This window comes from Dermochelys coriacea, chromosome 13 (assembly GCF_009764565.3).
Source record: "Dermochelys coriacea isolate rDerCor1 chromosome 13, rDerCor1.pri.v4, whole genome shotgun sequence".
NCBI lineage: Eukaryota > Metazoa > Chordata > Testudines > Dermochelyidae > Dermochelys > Dermochelys coriacea.
Window position 1 is genome coordinate 19,071,053 of NC_050080.1, and position 17,365 is coordinate 19,088,417.

The 17,365-nt window shown below is 39.0% G+C and overlaps 1 protein-coding gene and 1 long non-coding RNA gene across 11 annotated transcripts in view; one reads left to right on the forward strand and one right to left on the reverse strand.

Annotated features, from left to right (window-relative positions):
- Positions 1–15,130, forward strand: part of ZMYND8 (zinc finger MYND-type containing 8) — a 128,594-nt gene extending 113,464 nt beyond the window's left edge. For 8 of the 10 annotated variants that reach the window (XM_038369271.2, XM_038369272.1, XM_038369274.2 and 5 more), the window contains 6 exons: positions 472–552; positions 2,269–2,347; positions 7,838–8,077; positions 8,232–8,389; positions 9,734–9,823; positions 13,673–15,130. In XM_038369271.2, coding sequence (XP_038225199.1) covers positions 472–552; positions 2,269–2,347; positions 7,838–8,077; positions 8,232–8,389; positions 9,734–9,823; positions 13,673–13,774 — 750 coding nt within the window. In that variant the 3' untranslated portion in view covers positions 13,775–15,130. The remainder of the gene's footprint in view (positions 1–471; positions 553–2,268; positions 2,348–7,837; positions 8,078–8,231; positions 8,390–9,733; positions 9,824–13,672) is intronic. The other 2 variants (XM_043495696.1, XM_043495697.1) reach the window with 1 other exon arrangement.
- On the reverse strand, positions 7,220–7,931 carry LOC122456421. The gene is made up of 2 exons (XR_006275340.1): positions 7,795–7,931; positions 7,220–7,715 (listed from the first exon to the last, which is right to left on the reverse strand). It is a non-coding gene; the product is annotated as an uncharacterized LOC122456421 (long non-coding RNA).
- Positions 15,131–17,365: the final 2,235 nt, after the last annotated feature.

Consider the following 17,365-nt stretch of genomic DNA (forward strand, 5'->3'; position numbering starts at 1 on the left):
AGATAAGCCATCACCAGCACCAAATGCATCCAATGGAGTGAGCTGTAGCTCACGAAAGCTTATGCTCTAATAAATTTGTCAGTCTTTAAGGTGCCACAAGTACTCCTTTTCTTTTTGCGAATACAGACTAACACGGCTGCTACTCTGAAACCATCCTTTTTAAGAAACTGATGGATATTGCAGAATCGGTTGGATAGTTAAAAATACTGTATTTCAGCCTTTTTAAAATCTGGGCTCAGTTTTGTATCCCTTGGTAGTATCCCTTGGAAAATCATTTCAAAATCATGATCCAAAATCTCTTCATAATCCTAACTAGAAGTTTTTTTAAATGTACTCTGATAAATATATATAAAGATATGTGGCATTGTTGACAGCAATACAAGTTCATTCATGCAAGGGAAAAAACAAGTAAAATGAACGTATTGGTCATTAAAAAATAGACTTTAGCAAAAAGTGATTTCTCTTTTTCAGATGATGGATGCAATAAAAGGAACAATGACTGAAATATATAACGATCTTTCCAAAAATACCACTGGAAGTACAATAGCTGAGGTCAGTATTGCTTTCATCAGAGCATATTGCTTTTTTTAAAACGTAGAAAATCAAACATTAAAAAAAATCCTTTATTTAAATAATATGGAAAACTTAATCTGTATCCATGCCCAAAAGAAGTTCTGAACTAGGCTGCCTTTGGACCCTAACTTCTTTGCTGTCAAATCTATGACTTTTGTCACAGATACAAGTACCTTTGTTGTTGTTCTATGGTAGCACCAAGGCGTCCTTGTTAGAGACCATACCACATTATGCTAGGAACTGTACAAACACAGAACCTTACCATAAAAAAGTTGTGCACTTCAGCCTAGCCCAAGAAGGGTTTTTTTTTATTTTTTGGCTGATTTAAGTCCAAAACTACACTCTATTGTAATGTAGCATTTTATGTTTAGTTTCATTTTGTTTTAGACACTTGCACTTTCCCATGATCACATTGTAGAAACCACAGTGTAGCTTTGATACTTCTCTCCAAAGACTCCTGACTATTTTATCATCATTAATCGTTTATTACATAGGATTTTTTTTGTTGCAGTGTAAAACTCTGGATTGATTAGATGAAAGGACTGTATTTTGTACTAACTGCTACGGTTAGTAGTTATTTTCAGAGATGATATCTCACTGCTTTTATGGGTTTTCTTTTAAAAATTGAACAAACTTATTATGTAATGCAAACTGCCTTAGAACATAAGCAAGAGAAAACTCTGGAGCAGGAGTGACTTCTTTTAACCCAGAAGTGGAGGAGTATGTCTACACAACAACAACAGAAAAGCCCAAGGCGGTAATGATGCCATCACTACTGCAACCATGAATCTCAGAGCCCAGTCAATGGACTCAGGCTCGTACTTCAGGGCTAAAAGTAGGAATACAGATGTTCGGGTTTCAGCGGGAGCCTGGGCTCTGAGACCCTTTCCACTCTGTTTTTCGGCTGGAACCCGGGCTCCAACCCAAGCCTTAATGTCTACGCTGCTTTTGTTAGCCAGCTAGGGCAAGCCCCAGTCAGTTGACAAGGGTTCTGAGACTTGCTGCCACTGGTCTTTTATTTTTTGCTGTGTAAAAAATATATCCAAAATCATCCATTTGAGTGATTATGTCCCCAGCCTCTATGCTTCTTAAATTAATAAGAAGCATACTTTAGAATACTTGGGCCATTTAAAAAAAAATTACAAGACATAAATAACTACAGTCAAAACTGAGGGATGTGGCTTAGGTTCAGATCAGAGACATCTGAAGCCTGACAAATTTTAGCCCAACAGTTTTTAGAGATAAGGTGCCTGATACTCCATTTTCTTACATTTGTGTAAATTGGGAATGACTGCATTGTTGTCAATAGAGTTATGTTGGTGTGAAAATGATGGAAATAAGAGAAGAATAAGACCCAAGTTGAGCAGCACTGTTTTGAGTTTTAAAACAAGTCTCTCCCTTGTTTATGGTAGGAAACGCCCGCAAGCAAGAGTTTGCTTTGTATCTCTCTTATTGATGCTTATGGATATTCTGGAACCTTGGTTAATTGGTCAGAATGCTTTGGTTAATTGGTCAGAATGCTCATTTACACTTAAGACCTCTTTGCCAGAACAATGTAAAAGAAGTCTTAGTGTAAATGAGAATCAGGCCCTTTGTCTCTAAGCCCAGTTTTTCTAAATGATTAGGTAGCTATGTTTTATATACACCAAATTTGTATTTTCCGTTTTATTAAATCTTATCTCTTCGATATTTCAGATTCGTCGTTTGAGAATCGAAATAGAGAAACTTCAATGGTTACATCAGCAGGAACTCTCAGAAATGAAACACAATCTTGGTATGAAAAGTACAGCCTAAAATAATACGATTTCAAGAACTCTGCTGTATGTTTTGCTTCATTTATGCAACGGTACAAATTGTCCATGTGTGAAGGGTTAGAAAATAGAACAGAACGTGCTGTGCTGATGCTACTGGGCATGTACTCAGTAATTTAGATAGTTGTTTTGAGTTTGTTTTGAAAACAGCAGTTAAAAACAGTTTTGAGTTTAACCAGTGAAACAGAGTTAAGCTTGGGAAAAGGTTTCTGAGAAAGAGTATAGTAACCTGGTCCTCACCATGTGGATCATTGGATAACCTCTATTAAGAGACCTAACTTATTAATGAATGTTTTGACCTATTTATTTTGGGCTATCTGTTCACAGACACAGTACTAACAGTAATTAGAGCTATGCAAAAAAATTTCAGCAAATAATTCACCAAACAGGCGCTTTTGGTGAACTCAAAACCATTTGCATATTGGTGTTGAATTAGCTGAATTGTTTCAACTGGACCAAAAAAATTGAAATATTTCAGAAATGTCAAAACAAAATGTTTTGTTTTGACCTGACTCAAACTATTTCATTTTGATGAAAGGAGAGGAAACTAGATTCACAAAATGGCCAGGAGTGGGGGAAGGGCCTCCCCTATAACTTTTAGCTCAATGGTTAGGGAATTCATCTGGGAGACCATGGTTCTGGTTCTCTATGCCTAATGTGGAAAAGGGATTTCAGCATTGGAGATGCGTTCCCTAACCACTAGATTATCGGCTATTCGGGTCTTTCTCAGTATCTCCTGTGGACACTGTTCCACTTTGTATAAATATAAATAGTTACTGGTTCAAGGACTTGAACTTGGGTCTCCCACATTCTAAGTGAGGATCTCATTTTCAGCCAGCCTCCACTAATGTACCCACAAAGTTTGGGCCTGCTCCCAATGAAATTGGTGTGTGGGGGGGTTATTGGTGACTTCATATTCTTTTTTGACTCAGTGTAACTGACTGCATGCATCCGATGAAGTGAGCTGTAGTTCACGAAAGCTTATGCTCAAATAAAGTTGTTAGTCTCGAAGGTGCCACAAGTACTCCTTTTCTTTTGACTCTAGGACAGTGTTTCTCAAATATGGCCACCAGGGGCTTTTCTTGCAGCCACAGCCTCCTGGGTGGTGTGTGGGGGGAGGGGGTGTGTGAAAGCAGCAGCCCCTCCCCTGGGGCTGCCAGCAGTGGTTTGGGCCCTGGCCACCTCTGGAGACAGAAAAGCTGGAGGAGCAGACAGCCAGTATGTGTTCCCCACCTTCCCAGGGGTGTGGGGTTGGGCTTCGGCTTCAGCCCTAGGGTGGTGTGACAGGCTCCACCCATGGGCCTTTGGGCTCCATCCCTGGGCTCCATCCTCAGGCATGGGGTTTTGGGCTCCATTCCCTGGCTGTGAGGTGATGGGCTCTGGCCCTGAGCTCAACCTCCCCAATCACCCTTGGCCCGAGTGCCTGCCCCAGTGCTGCACTGCCTCCATAACCACTTCCCTATCCAGGGTTTAATTTGTCTCTGGGCTTGCAGGGACTGAGTAAGTCTGCTGTGAAAAGTGATATTTGTATTAGGGCTGTTGATTAATCATAGTTAACTCACACAATTAACTAAAAAAAATTAATTGTGATTAAAAAAATTAATTGCGATTAACCGCAGTTTTAATCGCACTGTTAAACAATAGAGTACCAATTGAAATTTATTAAATATTTTGGTTATTTTACTACATTTTCATATATATTGTATTCTGTGTTATAATTGAAATCAAAGTGTATATTATTTTTGCTTACAAATATTTGCACTGTAAAATGTAAAATTTTAGAGCTTGCAAGTCCACTCAGTTCTACTTCTTGTTCAGCCAATCGCTAAGACAAACAAGTTTATTTACATTTGCAGGAGATAATGCTGTCCTCTTCTTATTTACAATGCCACCAGAAAGTGAGAACAGGCATTTGCATGGCCAGGTATTCAGAACATTTGTATGCCCGTTCATGCTTCGGCCGCCATTCCAGAGGACATGCTCCCATGCTGATGACGCTTGTTAAAAAAAGAATGCATTAATTAAATTTGTGACTGAACTCCTTGGTGGAGAATTGTATGTCCCGTGCTCTGTTTTACCCACATTCTGCCATATATTTCATGTTATAGCCGTCTCGGATGATGACCCAGCACGTTGTCCATTTTATACTGCTGGCTGAATTTTGCACTAAAACATTAAAAATTCTGCATCAAAAAATGAAAATTTCTGCACGTGATATTATAAAATTCTGCAAAATTCTTCATACTTTATTTGTCAAAATAACTCAATATAATCACTCTGGTTTCAATTATTTCGGTAATTTATTTAAACTACTATAAAATGGATGGAGAATGGAAGTGGGGAGCATTGGAGGAAATTCCCAAACCCCCCTTGTCTAACAGTAATGTAACTAGGTTTGACTCTTTATCTCTAGTTATTAGTCAACAAATATATGCATCCATATTGTCAGTGTTGCATCATAGCCAATTGAAGACCAAGTGAGGGCTGGGGAATCAAACTCATATTGCAGTTTAAAAATTTAGACCAATTCTAATCACTAAAGCACAGTCAGCATTTATAAGGCCATCCTGTCCTTTACACCATTCTGGCAATGTAAATGAGCTTTAAAACTTTTACACCTATTTTATACTCCTGGGGGAATTCACAAAGAGAATGGGAGCAATTCACTAAGAAGGCAGGTTGCTACATCCTGCTCTGCCTCAGGGGACAGTGCCTGTCCCACACCTACCTCTTCAGAAACACTCTGAAGCCCTGCCCCTCCACACCAAATGTGCTGCAATAGAATCATAGAATCATAGAATATCAGGGTTGGAAGGGACCTCAGGAGATCATCTAGTCCAACCCCCTGCTCAAAGCAGGACCAATCCCCAATTTTTGCCCCAAATGGCCCCCTCAGGGATTGAACTCACAACCCTGGGTTTAGCAAGCTAATGCTCAAACCACTGAGCTATCCCTCCCCCCAAGTGAGCGAGAGGGACAGAGTATCTCTCACACACACACACACACACACACACACAAAACTGCAGAGCCCCCCCCCGGGTGGTGATTTACATCTCTGTTGGCTGCTTGGAGTGCCCGAACCAACCTGCCTGTGCCACCTGGGAAAGGGCGCATGACCGCTTTTGCGACTTCCCATTGCTTCCCCATCAGAAGTCATTTTTCTGCGGAGAAGCAAAGAAATCTGCAGGGGACATGAATTCTGGGCATGTGCAGTGATACAGAATTCCCCCAGGAGTAAAAATTTTAAGAACGCTTTCACTTCAGATTTCACAAAATGCAAAGAAGGTATCAATGTGAGATTTCTAAAGATAGGTACAGCACTCGACCCAAAGTTTAAGAATCTGAAGCACCTTCCAAAATCTGAGCGGGATGAGGTGTGGAGCATGCTTTCAGAAGTCTTAAAAGAGCAACATTCTGATGCGGAAACTACAGAACCCGAACCACGAAAAAAGAAAATCAACCTTCTGCTAGTGGCATCTGACTCAGGTAATAAAAATGAACAATTGTTGGTCTGCACTGCTTTGGCTTGTTATCGAGCAGAACCTGTCATCAGCATGGACACATCCCCTGGAATGGGTGGTTAAAGGATGAAGGGACATACAAATCTTCAGCGCATCTGGCACGTAAATATGTTGCTACACTGGCTACAACAGTGCCACGAGAATGTCCGTTCTCACTTTCAGGTGACATTGTAAACAAGTGGGTAGTAGTATCTCCTGCAAATGTAAACTAACTTGTTTTTCTGAGCGATTGGCTAAATAAGAAGTAGAACTGAGTGGACTTGCAAGCTCTAAAATTTTACATTGTTTTATTTTTGAATGCAGGGTTTTTGTAAATAATTCTACATTTGTAAGTTCAACTTCCATGACAAAGAAATTGCACTACAGTACTTAAATTAGGTGAATTGCAAAATACTATTTCTTCTGCTTTTTTATAGCGTGAATACTTGTATTGAAAAATAAATATAAAGTGAGCACTGTACACTCTGTATTCTGTGTTGTAATTGAAATCAATAATTTGAAAATGTAGAAAACATACAAAAATATCTAAATAAATGGTATCCTATTATTGTTTAACAGTGCAATTAATTGCGATTATTTTTTTTAATTGCTTGACAGCCCTAATTTGCATGTTTGTTAATATCACTTTTCACAGCAGACTTACTAGCTAGAAAGTCTTTAAAAAAAAAAAAAGCGCAGCAGCAACCAGGAAAAAAAAGCAAAAGAAACGATAAGAATAAAGAAAAGAACGTACAAAGCACCTTGTGTTTCTATTCTGTTTAGGATCAGCAAAGAATAGAGACAACTGTACATTATTTTTATTACTGAGTCTGCAAAAAGAAAACCCTCCCTAAATAAATTATAATGATTTGGACATGTATATGTGCATATTTATTTGTTTTTCCTAAAGTTAATTAAGTATTTTAGGAAAAAATGTCAGAGCGGCCACCAGCAAGAGTTGGTGGCTGCACTCTGAGACCACCAAAAATTTGTTGAGAACCCTTGCTCAAGGATAAAACATTTATTTTAAAAACTGACTGACAGATACTCATCCCTTTATGCTACTCTGGCATTGCAAAGGAGCCAAAACACTGACTTAAACAGGCAGTTGAGGAATCCGCATCATAGGAGATTTTCAGTAAGAATAGAACCAGAATAGCTGGCTATAGGACATCTTTTCTCAGTCCCCACATCTCCACCACCATGTAGTCCAGGAAATGAAGGCATGGTTAAAGTACTGCTGTACTTCAGTGATCATTGGCTGATGTAATGATTCCTGGGGGAAAGTTGCAGTGAAGCAGAAGTTACAGAGTTCCTGAATCCCTTTTAAATAACGTGGTGTTGAACTGGCCTGAGGTCCAGGAGACAAAGTTGTGTAATAGTATCTTATTTCATCCCTTTGTGTCCTGTGAAGCTGTGCTGGAAATAAAGGTTGGGGGACTGAATTTTGGCAGATGCATAATTCTGTGTATGGATTCTGTTTGTTTATCTAATTTTATTCATCGAAGTAAATATGACTTTCAAAGCTTTCTGGAATCATTTTGGCTTTGGAACTTTTACCTTGTTACAATTATGTCCTGGGAGAGCCATGTTTGCGAAGACATCAAGACTCTTCTGTCTAAAGGAGCCAGGATACAATATAGAATTGATGAATTTGTGTTTCTGGGAGGGAAGAGTGTGATCCATGGTCCTGTTTGTTTGTTGAAAACTAGTTCACAAAGCAGTATTGAACTCTTGGCTTCTGAGGCCAAAGGCTGTGCAAAGCAGCTGCGGTAGGTGGGGAGTACATCTTTGTACCACATGCAGCACAACTGAGGCATCAAGGAGCTAACTGTAATAGAAATAATAAATAATAATAGAGGGTAAAAATGATGACCCCAAGATTTTGAGCCTGGTAACTTGCACCTTACCAATGGAGAAATATACACTCATCTTTCTTTGTGTCTCAACTAGAATTGACAATGGCAGAGATGCGGCAAAGTCTTGAGCAGGAGCGTGATCGTTTGATTGCTGAAGTAAAGAAGCAGCTGGAATTGGAGAAGCAGCAAGCTGTGGATGAAACCAAGAAGAAGCAGTGGTGTGCCAACTGCAAGAAAGAGGCCATCTTCTACTGCTGCTGGAATACTAGCTACTGTGACTACCCCTGCCAGCAAGCTCACTGGCCTGAGCATATGAAATCCTGCACACAGTCAGGTAATCTGCTTCTGGGAAGCCTACCTCACAGCTGCTCAGAGTGATGAAATATGGGGCCAGTGGAATAGGTGCCCGTTGCATAGATGTGCCAGTGGGGAGGGGTGAATGTGGATTCCAATGGCTATATTGTATAAAACTTTTTTTTTTATTTTAGCTACTGCAACACAACAAGAAACGGATACAGAAATTAGCCCAGAAACATTAAATAAATCGTCCCAGCCCAGCTCCAGTGCACAGCCTCCATCCACAGAAACAGCCAGCACCCCAAAGGAAAAGGACAGTGCAGCTGATAAAAACAAAGACTGTGTTACAGTGAGTATCACTGCAGTCACTTCAGCCTAAGAATGTGTCTGATTTCTCTTAAACCTGAGGCTAAGGCATCCTTGGGACATCAATAATTTTTGGCTCCTTGTACATTTCTAGAGGGTCATTTTGTGAGTGAGTTAGGAAATAGTATTTTTCCTCCATCTTGACAAAACTATTCCATTTGGAGGGAGAGAAGCAGGATGTCCTCCAGGATCACCCCTTCCCCTCCACTCATCCCAAATAAGACCTTATGTTGACTTGACATCCTTCCAGCCAAGGGGGACTGGACCTGTCTCCCTCCAGGGCCCATCAGTGTTGCTTCTGGTCTGGATCTTTCAAACACAATACAAATTGCCTTCTGGGCTGAGCAATACTGACTGCAGCACTCACAAACACTGCTGGATCTACAGTTAAGAGAGCAGCGTGCAAGCATGAAATCCTCCTTGCCATCTACTCTGACAGTGTTCCACAGGCAAGGGTGAGCAGGTACTCTGATGCAAAGGGCCCCATCACTGCATATACAAGATAAATGTCTATAATAAGGATTCCACTTTATAGGCGGGTTTTGACTAATAACCATTTCAACAGTAATGCTCTTCTTCCCTCCAAGAAAAAGCTATTAAAGCAACAACTTTATTGGGGGCTGGCCCCTCACAATATCTCCCCCTACCCATTCCCCCACCTCAATGTATATCTCATTGACAATGTTTGAAAATGTTAAAAATAGAAAATATTATGTTGTAAAGTATTGTGATTCCAGCATGATATCTCATTGAGCTAGTCCACTAGAGTGGGAAGAGTGGTGCACTAGAGAACCTGTGTTCATTTCTGGCATCATTGGTAACATCTGGAATTAGATCTCCAGGTTTGATGTGGTTTCTAAGGGAGTAACTTGGGGTGGAACCATATTTGAGGAGAGAAAAAGGCAGTGTGTGTTTCACTTGAATACACTAGTAAAACTGGTGAACTCTATTGAGCTTCAGTGGCTCAGTTGATGTCGTATGCATTGTTTGTGTCAATACAAACTTCTTTATCATGCGGTGTTATTGCGGGGGGGGGGGGGGGGGGGAGAAAAGTCAGTTACCTAAGACTTCTGCCAGGGAATGTTCCATTTTTTAAAGTTAGCATTTCTTTCACATAGTTGTTCTACCTGAAATATCATGCTGTGTACATTGATCATGTTCATAATTTGAATTTTGTTTTAACAAAAGTAACCTGTGAATTCATTAAGATGCAAATTTTTAACACAACATCCAACATAAATTTCATATTATAATAGAAATAATAAATTAGGTGGAATTTATGTAAAAGCTGAGACTTTTACTGAGGTTACCTGTGCTGTCTCTGCAGATAGCAACAGGTGTGACAAGCAACCAGCCTATAAAACTGGTCCAGGTACCGCAGACCACCACCTATATTCCAACTACTCAACCCACAATTGTAAGTACATCATCATCATTTAAAGTCTGCAATAGAACTGCTCCTGGCATTAAAATAGCTCAATATCTTTTGGGGGTTGTTTCCTGTCTGTTGCTGTATCAGGATATGAATTCACTGGTATCAAGTCTCAATTTGCAGTGCAAAATGCCTTATTTTGCTGTGCAATATTCCATCTTTCTCATGCCTTCCATTTTCACCATTTGGTTATTACAAGGAACTGGGAAAAGCCACTGGGCATATATACTTAAGGCACTGAGGATAGTCAGACCGTTGTCTGCATTAGAATGTTAATGTTGTTTACCCTTTTGATTTTGGTTATTTGACCAAGACATCATGGTAAATATAGCATTTATTTTATGTAGCATCTTTTCCTGTGGTATCCCAAAGAGCTTTGTATAATATTGCTATATTAGAGTTCTAGCCTTATGTTGCAGTAACTATGAAGGCAGAAGGAGCAGCTAATCTGCAATCAGTATTGTATCTCAAATGTGGCCTTGGGCATCAGGACCTGTGTAACTGAGAGAGGGAATGATGGCTATGCCACTGGGATTATCCCCACTTTTCTTTTTTCCACTCCAAATGTGCCAAAGGCACTTTAATTTTCTCCCGGTGTATTCACTAGAGATGTGACAGAATTGAGCTCCATTTAATGTTTAAAGCTCCCTAACATAGCACTTTAAATTCCATGTAATGCTCCCTAATGCTGCACTTTGGTTTCAATGTGGAATCTGAGCTGAAGTTCATCATACCAACAGGGAAAAATGCTAGTGTCTCACTGACACTTAGCATCATATATTCCCCATTTTTGGGTGGTGGACAGTAAAAGTAACTCAGCCAGTGTTCATGTAGCTGGTTTAGATCATTTTCATACTGTGATCTTAATGGTTGCTTTGTTATAGAAGTTATTTGTGTTTTTCATACAGTGTTGCACAACCATCGTGTCCCATTCATTAATTCTGTCATTCTGAGGATATTCTTGCTGGATGTCATGATTTACAAAAATCCCTTCCCAACAGCTGTTTCATTAATTTAATCCCAACTGAGGGCACTCAGCACCTCTTAAGAAAGTACTTAGCACCATTGCAAGGTTGGCCCTATATTACCCTGACAGACTCCCAGCAACAGTGAGAAGCCATGATAACTGTTCTGAAATCAGACTGCAGGTATCAACCAAGTTAGTTTCTTTGTGAAAAATGCCAATGCTCCAATATCCTAAATTGGCCTCTTCGAGCATTCAGGAAATGGCAGTAACTTCCACAACTGACATACTGAATATGGAGTGTGTATGTGACTTGAATAAAAAGGAATCTGAAAACCCTAAAAGGTTTTAGGTTCTTGCTTTTATGTGCACATACTTGAATCTGCTCTGCACAGCTGCAAACAACTTGTGTGTGCTACTACAGCCACATATCCTTTAAATAGTCTAATGCCTGAGAATGCACAAATGTCTACTTTTGTGGAGAGGCTTTGCTTAAAATTTAATTCTGAGGAAATAACCACAACACATTTAAGGAGTCTTAACACATACCACACCTTGATCAGTAAAACAGTGATTAAAAGTTAGGACTATTCCCATCTGAATATGTGTTTTTAAAAGATCCAGATAGCAAATTTAAGTTCCTTACTTTTACTACTAATAGACACTTTTCTAGGGGCATTCTCAACCTGCTCCGGAATTATAAATTATGTCAACATAGCTACATCCATCAGGGGTGTGAAAGAACGCACACCCTCACCAACATAGCTATGCCGACCTAATCCCCATTGCAGCTATGTCATTGGAAGAATGTTTCCATCAATGTGGCTAACTTCATTCAGGGATGTGGTTGGTGTTCCTACACTGATGGAAAAACTCCTTCTATTGATATAGGCTGTGTCCATGCTACCGGTTAAGCCAGCATATGCTGGCGCAGGCTATGTCTACACTTGCGCTTTTGTTGGTCAGTGGTGTGAAAAAACACTCTCCCGCCAACATAGCTACTGTCACTCATTGGGGGTGGTTTAATTATGCTGATGGAAGAGCTACACGGAAGACCTTACAGTGGTGTAGCAGCAGCAGTACAGCTGTGCCACTATAAGATCTCTAGTGTAGACATAGCCATAGTCTCTGTAGCATAGACACAGCCTCACTTTCTAGTTCTCTAACTACCAATTGGTTTCCCACTTGAGGGTCCTTACTCTGAACGGCTTCCAATAAACCTTCTTTGCACATCTAAAGTCATCCAGATTACTAAATGACTGTAGTCTTGGGTTTACTTAGCAAACTTATTCCATGTTTGTTTTTTTATTCTTCTTGGAATCAAAACAGTGCTAAATCTGTCATCTTTCCATTTCTGCGGGAATGTTGCAGCTTCTGCAATGAATTGAATTTATCACAAATATTCCAGCTTTTGAAGTCCTACCTATCCAGGACAATAGCAACATTTGCTGAATACTACCAAGTCACCAGTGTTAAACCCTCTATGAAACACTGTGGAAAACGTGCATTTCTTCTTCTGTCTTCTGTGGAGTTTTATATCCCATGTCAGAGGGAAGACTTGTGCATCCCTTTCAATTCCCCAAAAAGCCTTTACTCCTTGTTTCTTTCACTTTAAAGCCTTCTGAACTGAAACTGATGCAGCGATTTGATCACCAGTTGGGCTTCAGGAGAAGTGTGTCAGAACATACTTTACAGATTGCTCAGTACTGCAGCTTCTAAACTGACGTATGTTTCTGGAGGAAGGTTAAAGTACAGAGATCTGGTTCCCAGGTCTGCCAGAGATTTGGTGTGACCCTTGAGCAAGTCACTTAACCTTTTTGTGCCTCTGTGTGTCTAGCTATAGAATAAAATACCTACCAGATAGGGTGTCATAAGACTCAATTTGCAAATGTGTATAAAGCACTTTGACACCTTCAGTTGGAAACGGTGACAGAAGTTCAAAGTTTTATTCTAAATTAATATTTTTATTGAGCTGTGTCTACACTATGGACCGTACAGCGGCACAGCTGTACCGCTACAGCTCTGCCACTGTAAGGTCTCCTGTGTAGCCGCTCTTTGCCAGCAGGAGAGAGCTCTCCTGCGGGTATAATTAAATCACCCTCAACGAGCAGTCTTAGCTATGTTAGCAGGAGACACTCTCCTGCCTACATAGCACTAGCCACACCGGAACTTTTCCTGGTGAAAGTTACGTTGGTACAGGGGTGTGGTTTTTTAAAAAGAAAAGTTTTACCAACAAAAGTGGTAGTATAGACAAAACCTAAGAGTGGCAAAAGGCAATTCCCAATAATAGTAGGGTTTTGTTATTAATTGATCTGTGCAAAGTAAGTTTGCAGTATTATAAATGCTATTGTTTTTATCCAAACATAGATTTTTCATTCTCACCTGTGTGTAAGTGCACACGGGGGGGGATCCTTTCTGGGGAGAACAGTATTAATGTAACTGTGAAATCCTAAATGCACCTGTAAACTCGTATGTTTTGTATTCCAATTGGATTAGTCACAAATATGTTTTTCTAGGTAACAAAGGATTTTCACAGTCCCCTTCTGTATTAGTTTCGGGAAATGTACCACTGGATGGGCTAACTACTGAGAACTGAATTCTTCAAGAACAGGCAGAATACTTTACAGTACCCATAGGAACCACCTGTCCCTGTATCTGTGTATAGCATAATAATTGGCTGTAGGGAAGTTGAAGAGATGTTACACTCTGCCTTTTGGTGGGGCAAAACTGTGGTAAGAAAAGGAGATAAATCTTAAATAAAAGATCCTACTTCTAGTTTTTGACTGGAAAATAATGGGCTCTATTTCTGTGGTGGTGTGAATGTGACCTTTAATATAACAATATGTGTTTTGCTTGGTTTTAATCCACAGACCATTCCTGTAGTGGTAAGTCCTTCTGCTGGGACAGTGGCAATGAGAACTGGAGTTCAGTATGTTCAGACCACAATGCCAGTCCAAGTACGAAGAGTCTAACTACTAACAAGAAGCCCAGGCGACTGTTGGAATAAATAACTAATAAAAATCTGTCTAATAGAAATGTGAAATAAACACAGTTCTTTGGATTAACCTCAAAGGTTCAGACTTTAGCTTTGTATATGTGTACAAAGCATTAACTACACTACATTAATGTAAAGCATTAGCGCTGGCTTTAAAAAGCTGAGGACAGGTAAGATCCATGTTAAATCTATGCTTCGGTTGTAAATAATGTACAATTTGTGGATGTCATTAAAGTTAGAGTACCATCTCCTTTTTATATTTGTATTGACTTTAACTTATAAAGAGTGTTTGAAGTTGGTAAAGGAAAGACTAAAACAGCCTTATCATGAACAAACATTGAAAACTGGACTTAAGGAACTGCAGTTGCACATAAAATCACTTACTCTTTAGTTATCAAGAGAGAATCTGATCTTCTTAATTTGCATATGGTAATTAAAACAATTGTGCACTTTGAAACTCAATTAAAATTTCTTTTTGTGCAACTAAAGTTAAAAATGTACCTTTTAAAAATTCATTTTATTAGGCAAATTATGAAATTTCCAATCTGTGGACCTGAAGTACACAAAGAGGGTATTTTTTTGTTTTTTTTACAGTGACCAGACTGTTAAAAATGATATTGTTTACAGGAAACCAGCTTAAATTTCATTCAGCCTAACAGCAGAAGAGTAGAAAGAATAATACCAACTAGTTGGTAACATGATTTCTGATCAATAGTATCAGATGCGAGAAAGGTGGATTTTTTTCCTATGGTTCATAGTTCAGTTTTTTTTAAAATCCTCTCTAAAGAACTTTGAAATGCTTTTCAAATGGAACAAGAACTTGATTTGGAGAAGACTATGTATCAGGAAACACGGGCAAAGGACTTTTGATGCTGGGCTAGAGCATGTATTATTTATGTGATGGAATTTATGTTTTTATGTAAGCATGAAACAGTACAGTATGAGAGAAAGTAACCCATGAAAATTCTGTCTGTTACACTTATACTGTAGTATCATTTTGTATGTTGTGTAAAACGAAAACATTGAACAAAGCAAAGGTGATGTATGTATATGAGAAAATTAATTGTATTATATCATTCCAGTACATTATGTTGTACATTTTAGTCATGTTGATTTCTCCCATTGTTTATAAAAGGATGCAGTTTGTACAGTCTCCAGCTAGTTACCCACATTAGAGGAAGAAAAAAATCGAGAACAGAATATTCGTGAATTGCAGTTGTCAAAAATAGCCTAGCTGGCCTTATTTGTGAAGCATAATTGCTTTTAGCATATGGAAGTATTTTTTCACATTTTCTTTGTATAAAATTTGTATTAAACTTAAATATCTTTTTGATTATTGTGTTTCTTTGTGACTGAGACAAGTGACACTCTCTATGCTTTGGGTTTCCCCAGTTTTTCAGGACTCCTCACAATTTTTTATTAAACTGTTTTAGAAAAATGGTTTGTGTTCCTAGATCTCCGGTTTCCTTCTATCTGGATGAATGTTTATTTCTGCAGTCTCCAGATCATGAAAATTTTCTTCATGTAGGATCTTCAGATAGAGAAATTTGGTGGCTTGACCAATGACCAAGACTAGTCCAGGATGAGAACAAACAAAGCTATGTTTGCAATTTGTTCAGTGAATAAGGAGCCACTATGCATAAAATGTGCAGTCACTTTCATTTTTAATAGAGGTGTATGCAAGGGAGACTACAGGCCCCAGCATTAATTGTTCTAACACCTGATCACTTGGATCAGGGCTAAGCATCACATGCTATTTACTGTCTCCACAAATTGTATCCATATGTTTAAAAATGAGGGTGGCTGTTGGTTATATTGTAGAACGTGTGGGAGAAGCTGCATTTTGGCAGCCCAGCTTTACAGACTTAATGTGCTCACTAATTGCCGTGTCCCAAATTAATATATTAAAAGAGCTGCAATGAAACTGAATATAATTAAGAGAAACAGTCTTGCCAACTCATGATTTTGTAAGTCACACAGTATTTGGTGTCTGTTTAAAAGAACCAGTTTCTGGAGTGATATTATACAAGAATGTCAGCTTACTTTTTAAAATAAAAGTGTCTAGTCCTCATGGTCTCAAAGAAAAGCATTTAAAAAAGTGAACCCTAAAGGCTCAAAAATCAGAAGGCAAATGCCATTCCTTCCCTCCCCCCCATATGACTATTTTAAAAATCTCATTACTTTGAAGCCAATTTCATATTTTGGGGTTTGTCTCATGATTTTTAATTGTTTAAGATGAATAATACTGTAAAGTTAAAAGAGTTCCAGAAAGAGGAATGCATTAGCAGGTATAGGCTTCCACACAGTTTTAACTTAATCTGGTAACATTTTAAAACTACAAACTTCCTTGTCTTCACTAAGATTTTAGCTCATGTTAGTTAATATGAGGTAGGAACATACCTTTTTTCCTAGTGAAGGATAGCTCTGATTTTTAACTATTACTGAACAAAGTCAATATGTTACCTTGTACTAATATGTGAAAGGAGAAGGTTGGGACAGTCTACCCTGCAAAGTTGTGTTGGCATAATCATGTCGGTCAGGGGTATGAAGAAAAAACCCCACTCTCCCTAGCTGACATAACTGTGTCAGCAAAACCCTCGCTGTAGACACAATTGTGCTGACAGAAGAGTGCTTCTGTCAGCAAAGCTAATACCATTTGCGGAGGTGGTTTACAATGCTGCTCAAAAAACTCCGTCTGTTGATATAGGCTGCATCTACACTAGGGGGTGCTGCAAGTACAGCTGTACCAGCAAAGCATTTGTAGTATACATAAGGTCTCAAATGTGAATTTAACACATTCATGTGTTCTTCACTAAGCATGTGCTAATGTTGCAATCAGGATGCTCTGAGGCCCATCATAGCTTTCAATCCTGCTATGATTCACGTTTGGGATATTAGGCTTTAATATATGACAAAACTGCCTAATGTGGACCAAAAACACCATAGTTGATGAATCATTGCAGTTTGTATAACTTCAGTTTCATATTTATGTGAATAACTTACATTAGCCTACATTTTTCCTGATTCCCTAACATAGAATAAAGCTCTGTTACTTCCTATTTATCATGCCATAACATAAGATACTATCAGACACCTCTAGGTGCACCCACTTTCCTTAGTGAGATGAGGGGGTGATAAATTTGAGTTGGCTGGAATGATAAGTATTGTCAGCATAGCAGTAGGTGCCAGAGGAGTCTAATATTTTTAAAGCAGCAATAACCAAGTGGACATTACACAAAAAACATTCAAATTAAAACTAGAGCTACTAGTGAAGTGTATTACAATAGATGAATAAAGGGAGACTAACTTTGTTAATCATATGGGAATATGTACCCAGAGTTCTTTCCTTCTCCGAGCTCTAGCATAGGAAGCAGGGATGCTGACAACAACTGGAGAAGAATAAGGCAAAATTGAGGACTATATCTGAAGAGGAACTATGATGGCTCTGAATTGTACTTAACATAAATAGCCTTGAGAAAAGCAAGTTTGGTAAAAAGGACTCAACTAGTCCGTAGCTTTATTACTCCAAGCACCTGTTTCCTTTGCTGGGGTAATGGGTGTAGAGAAG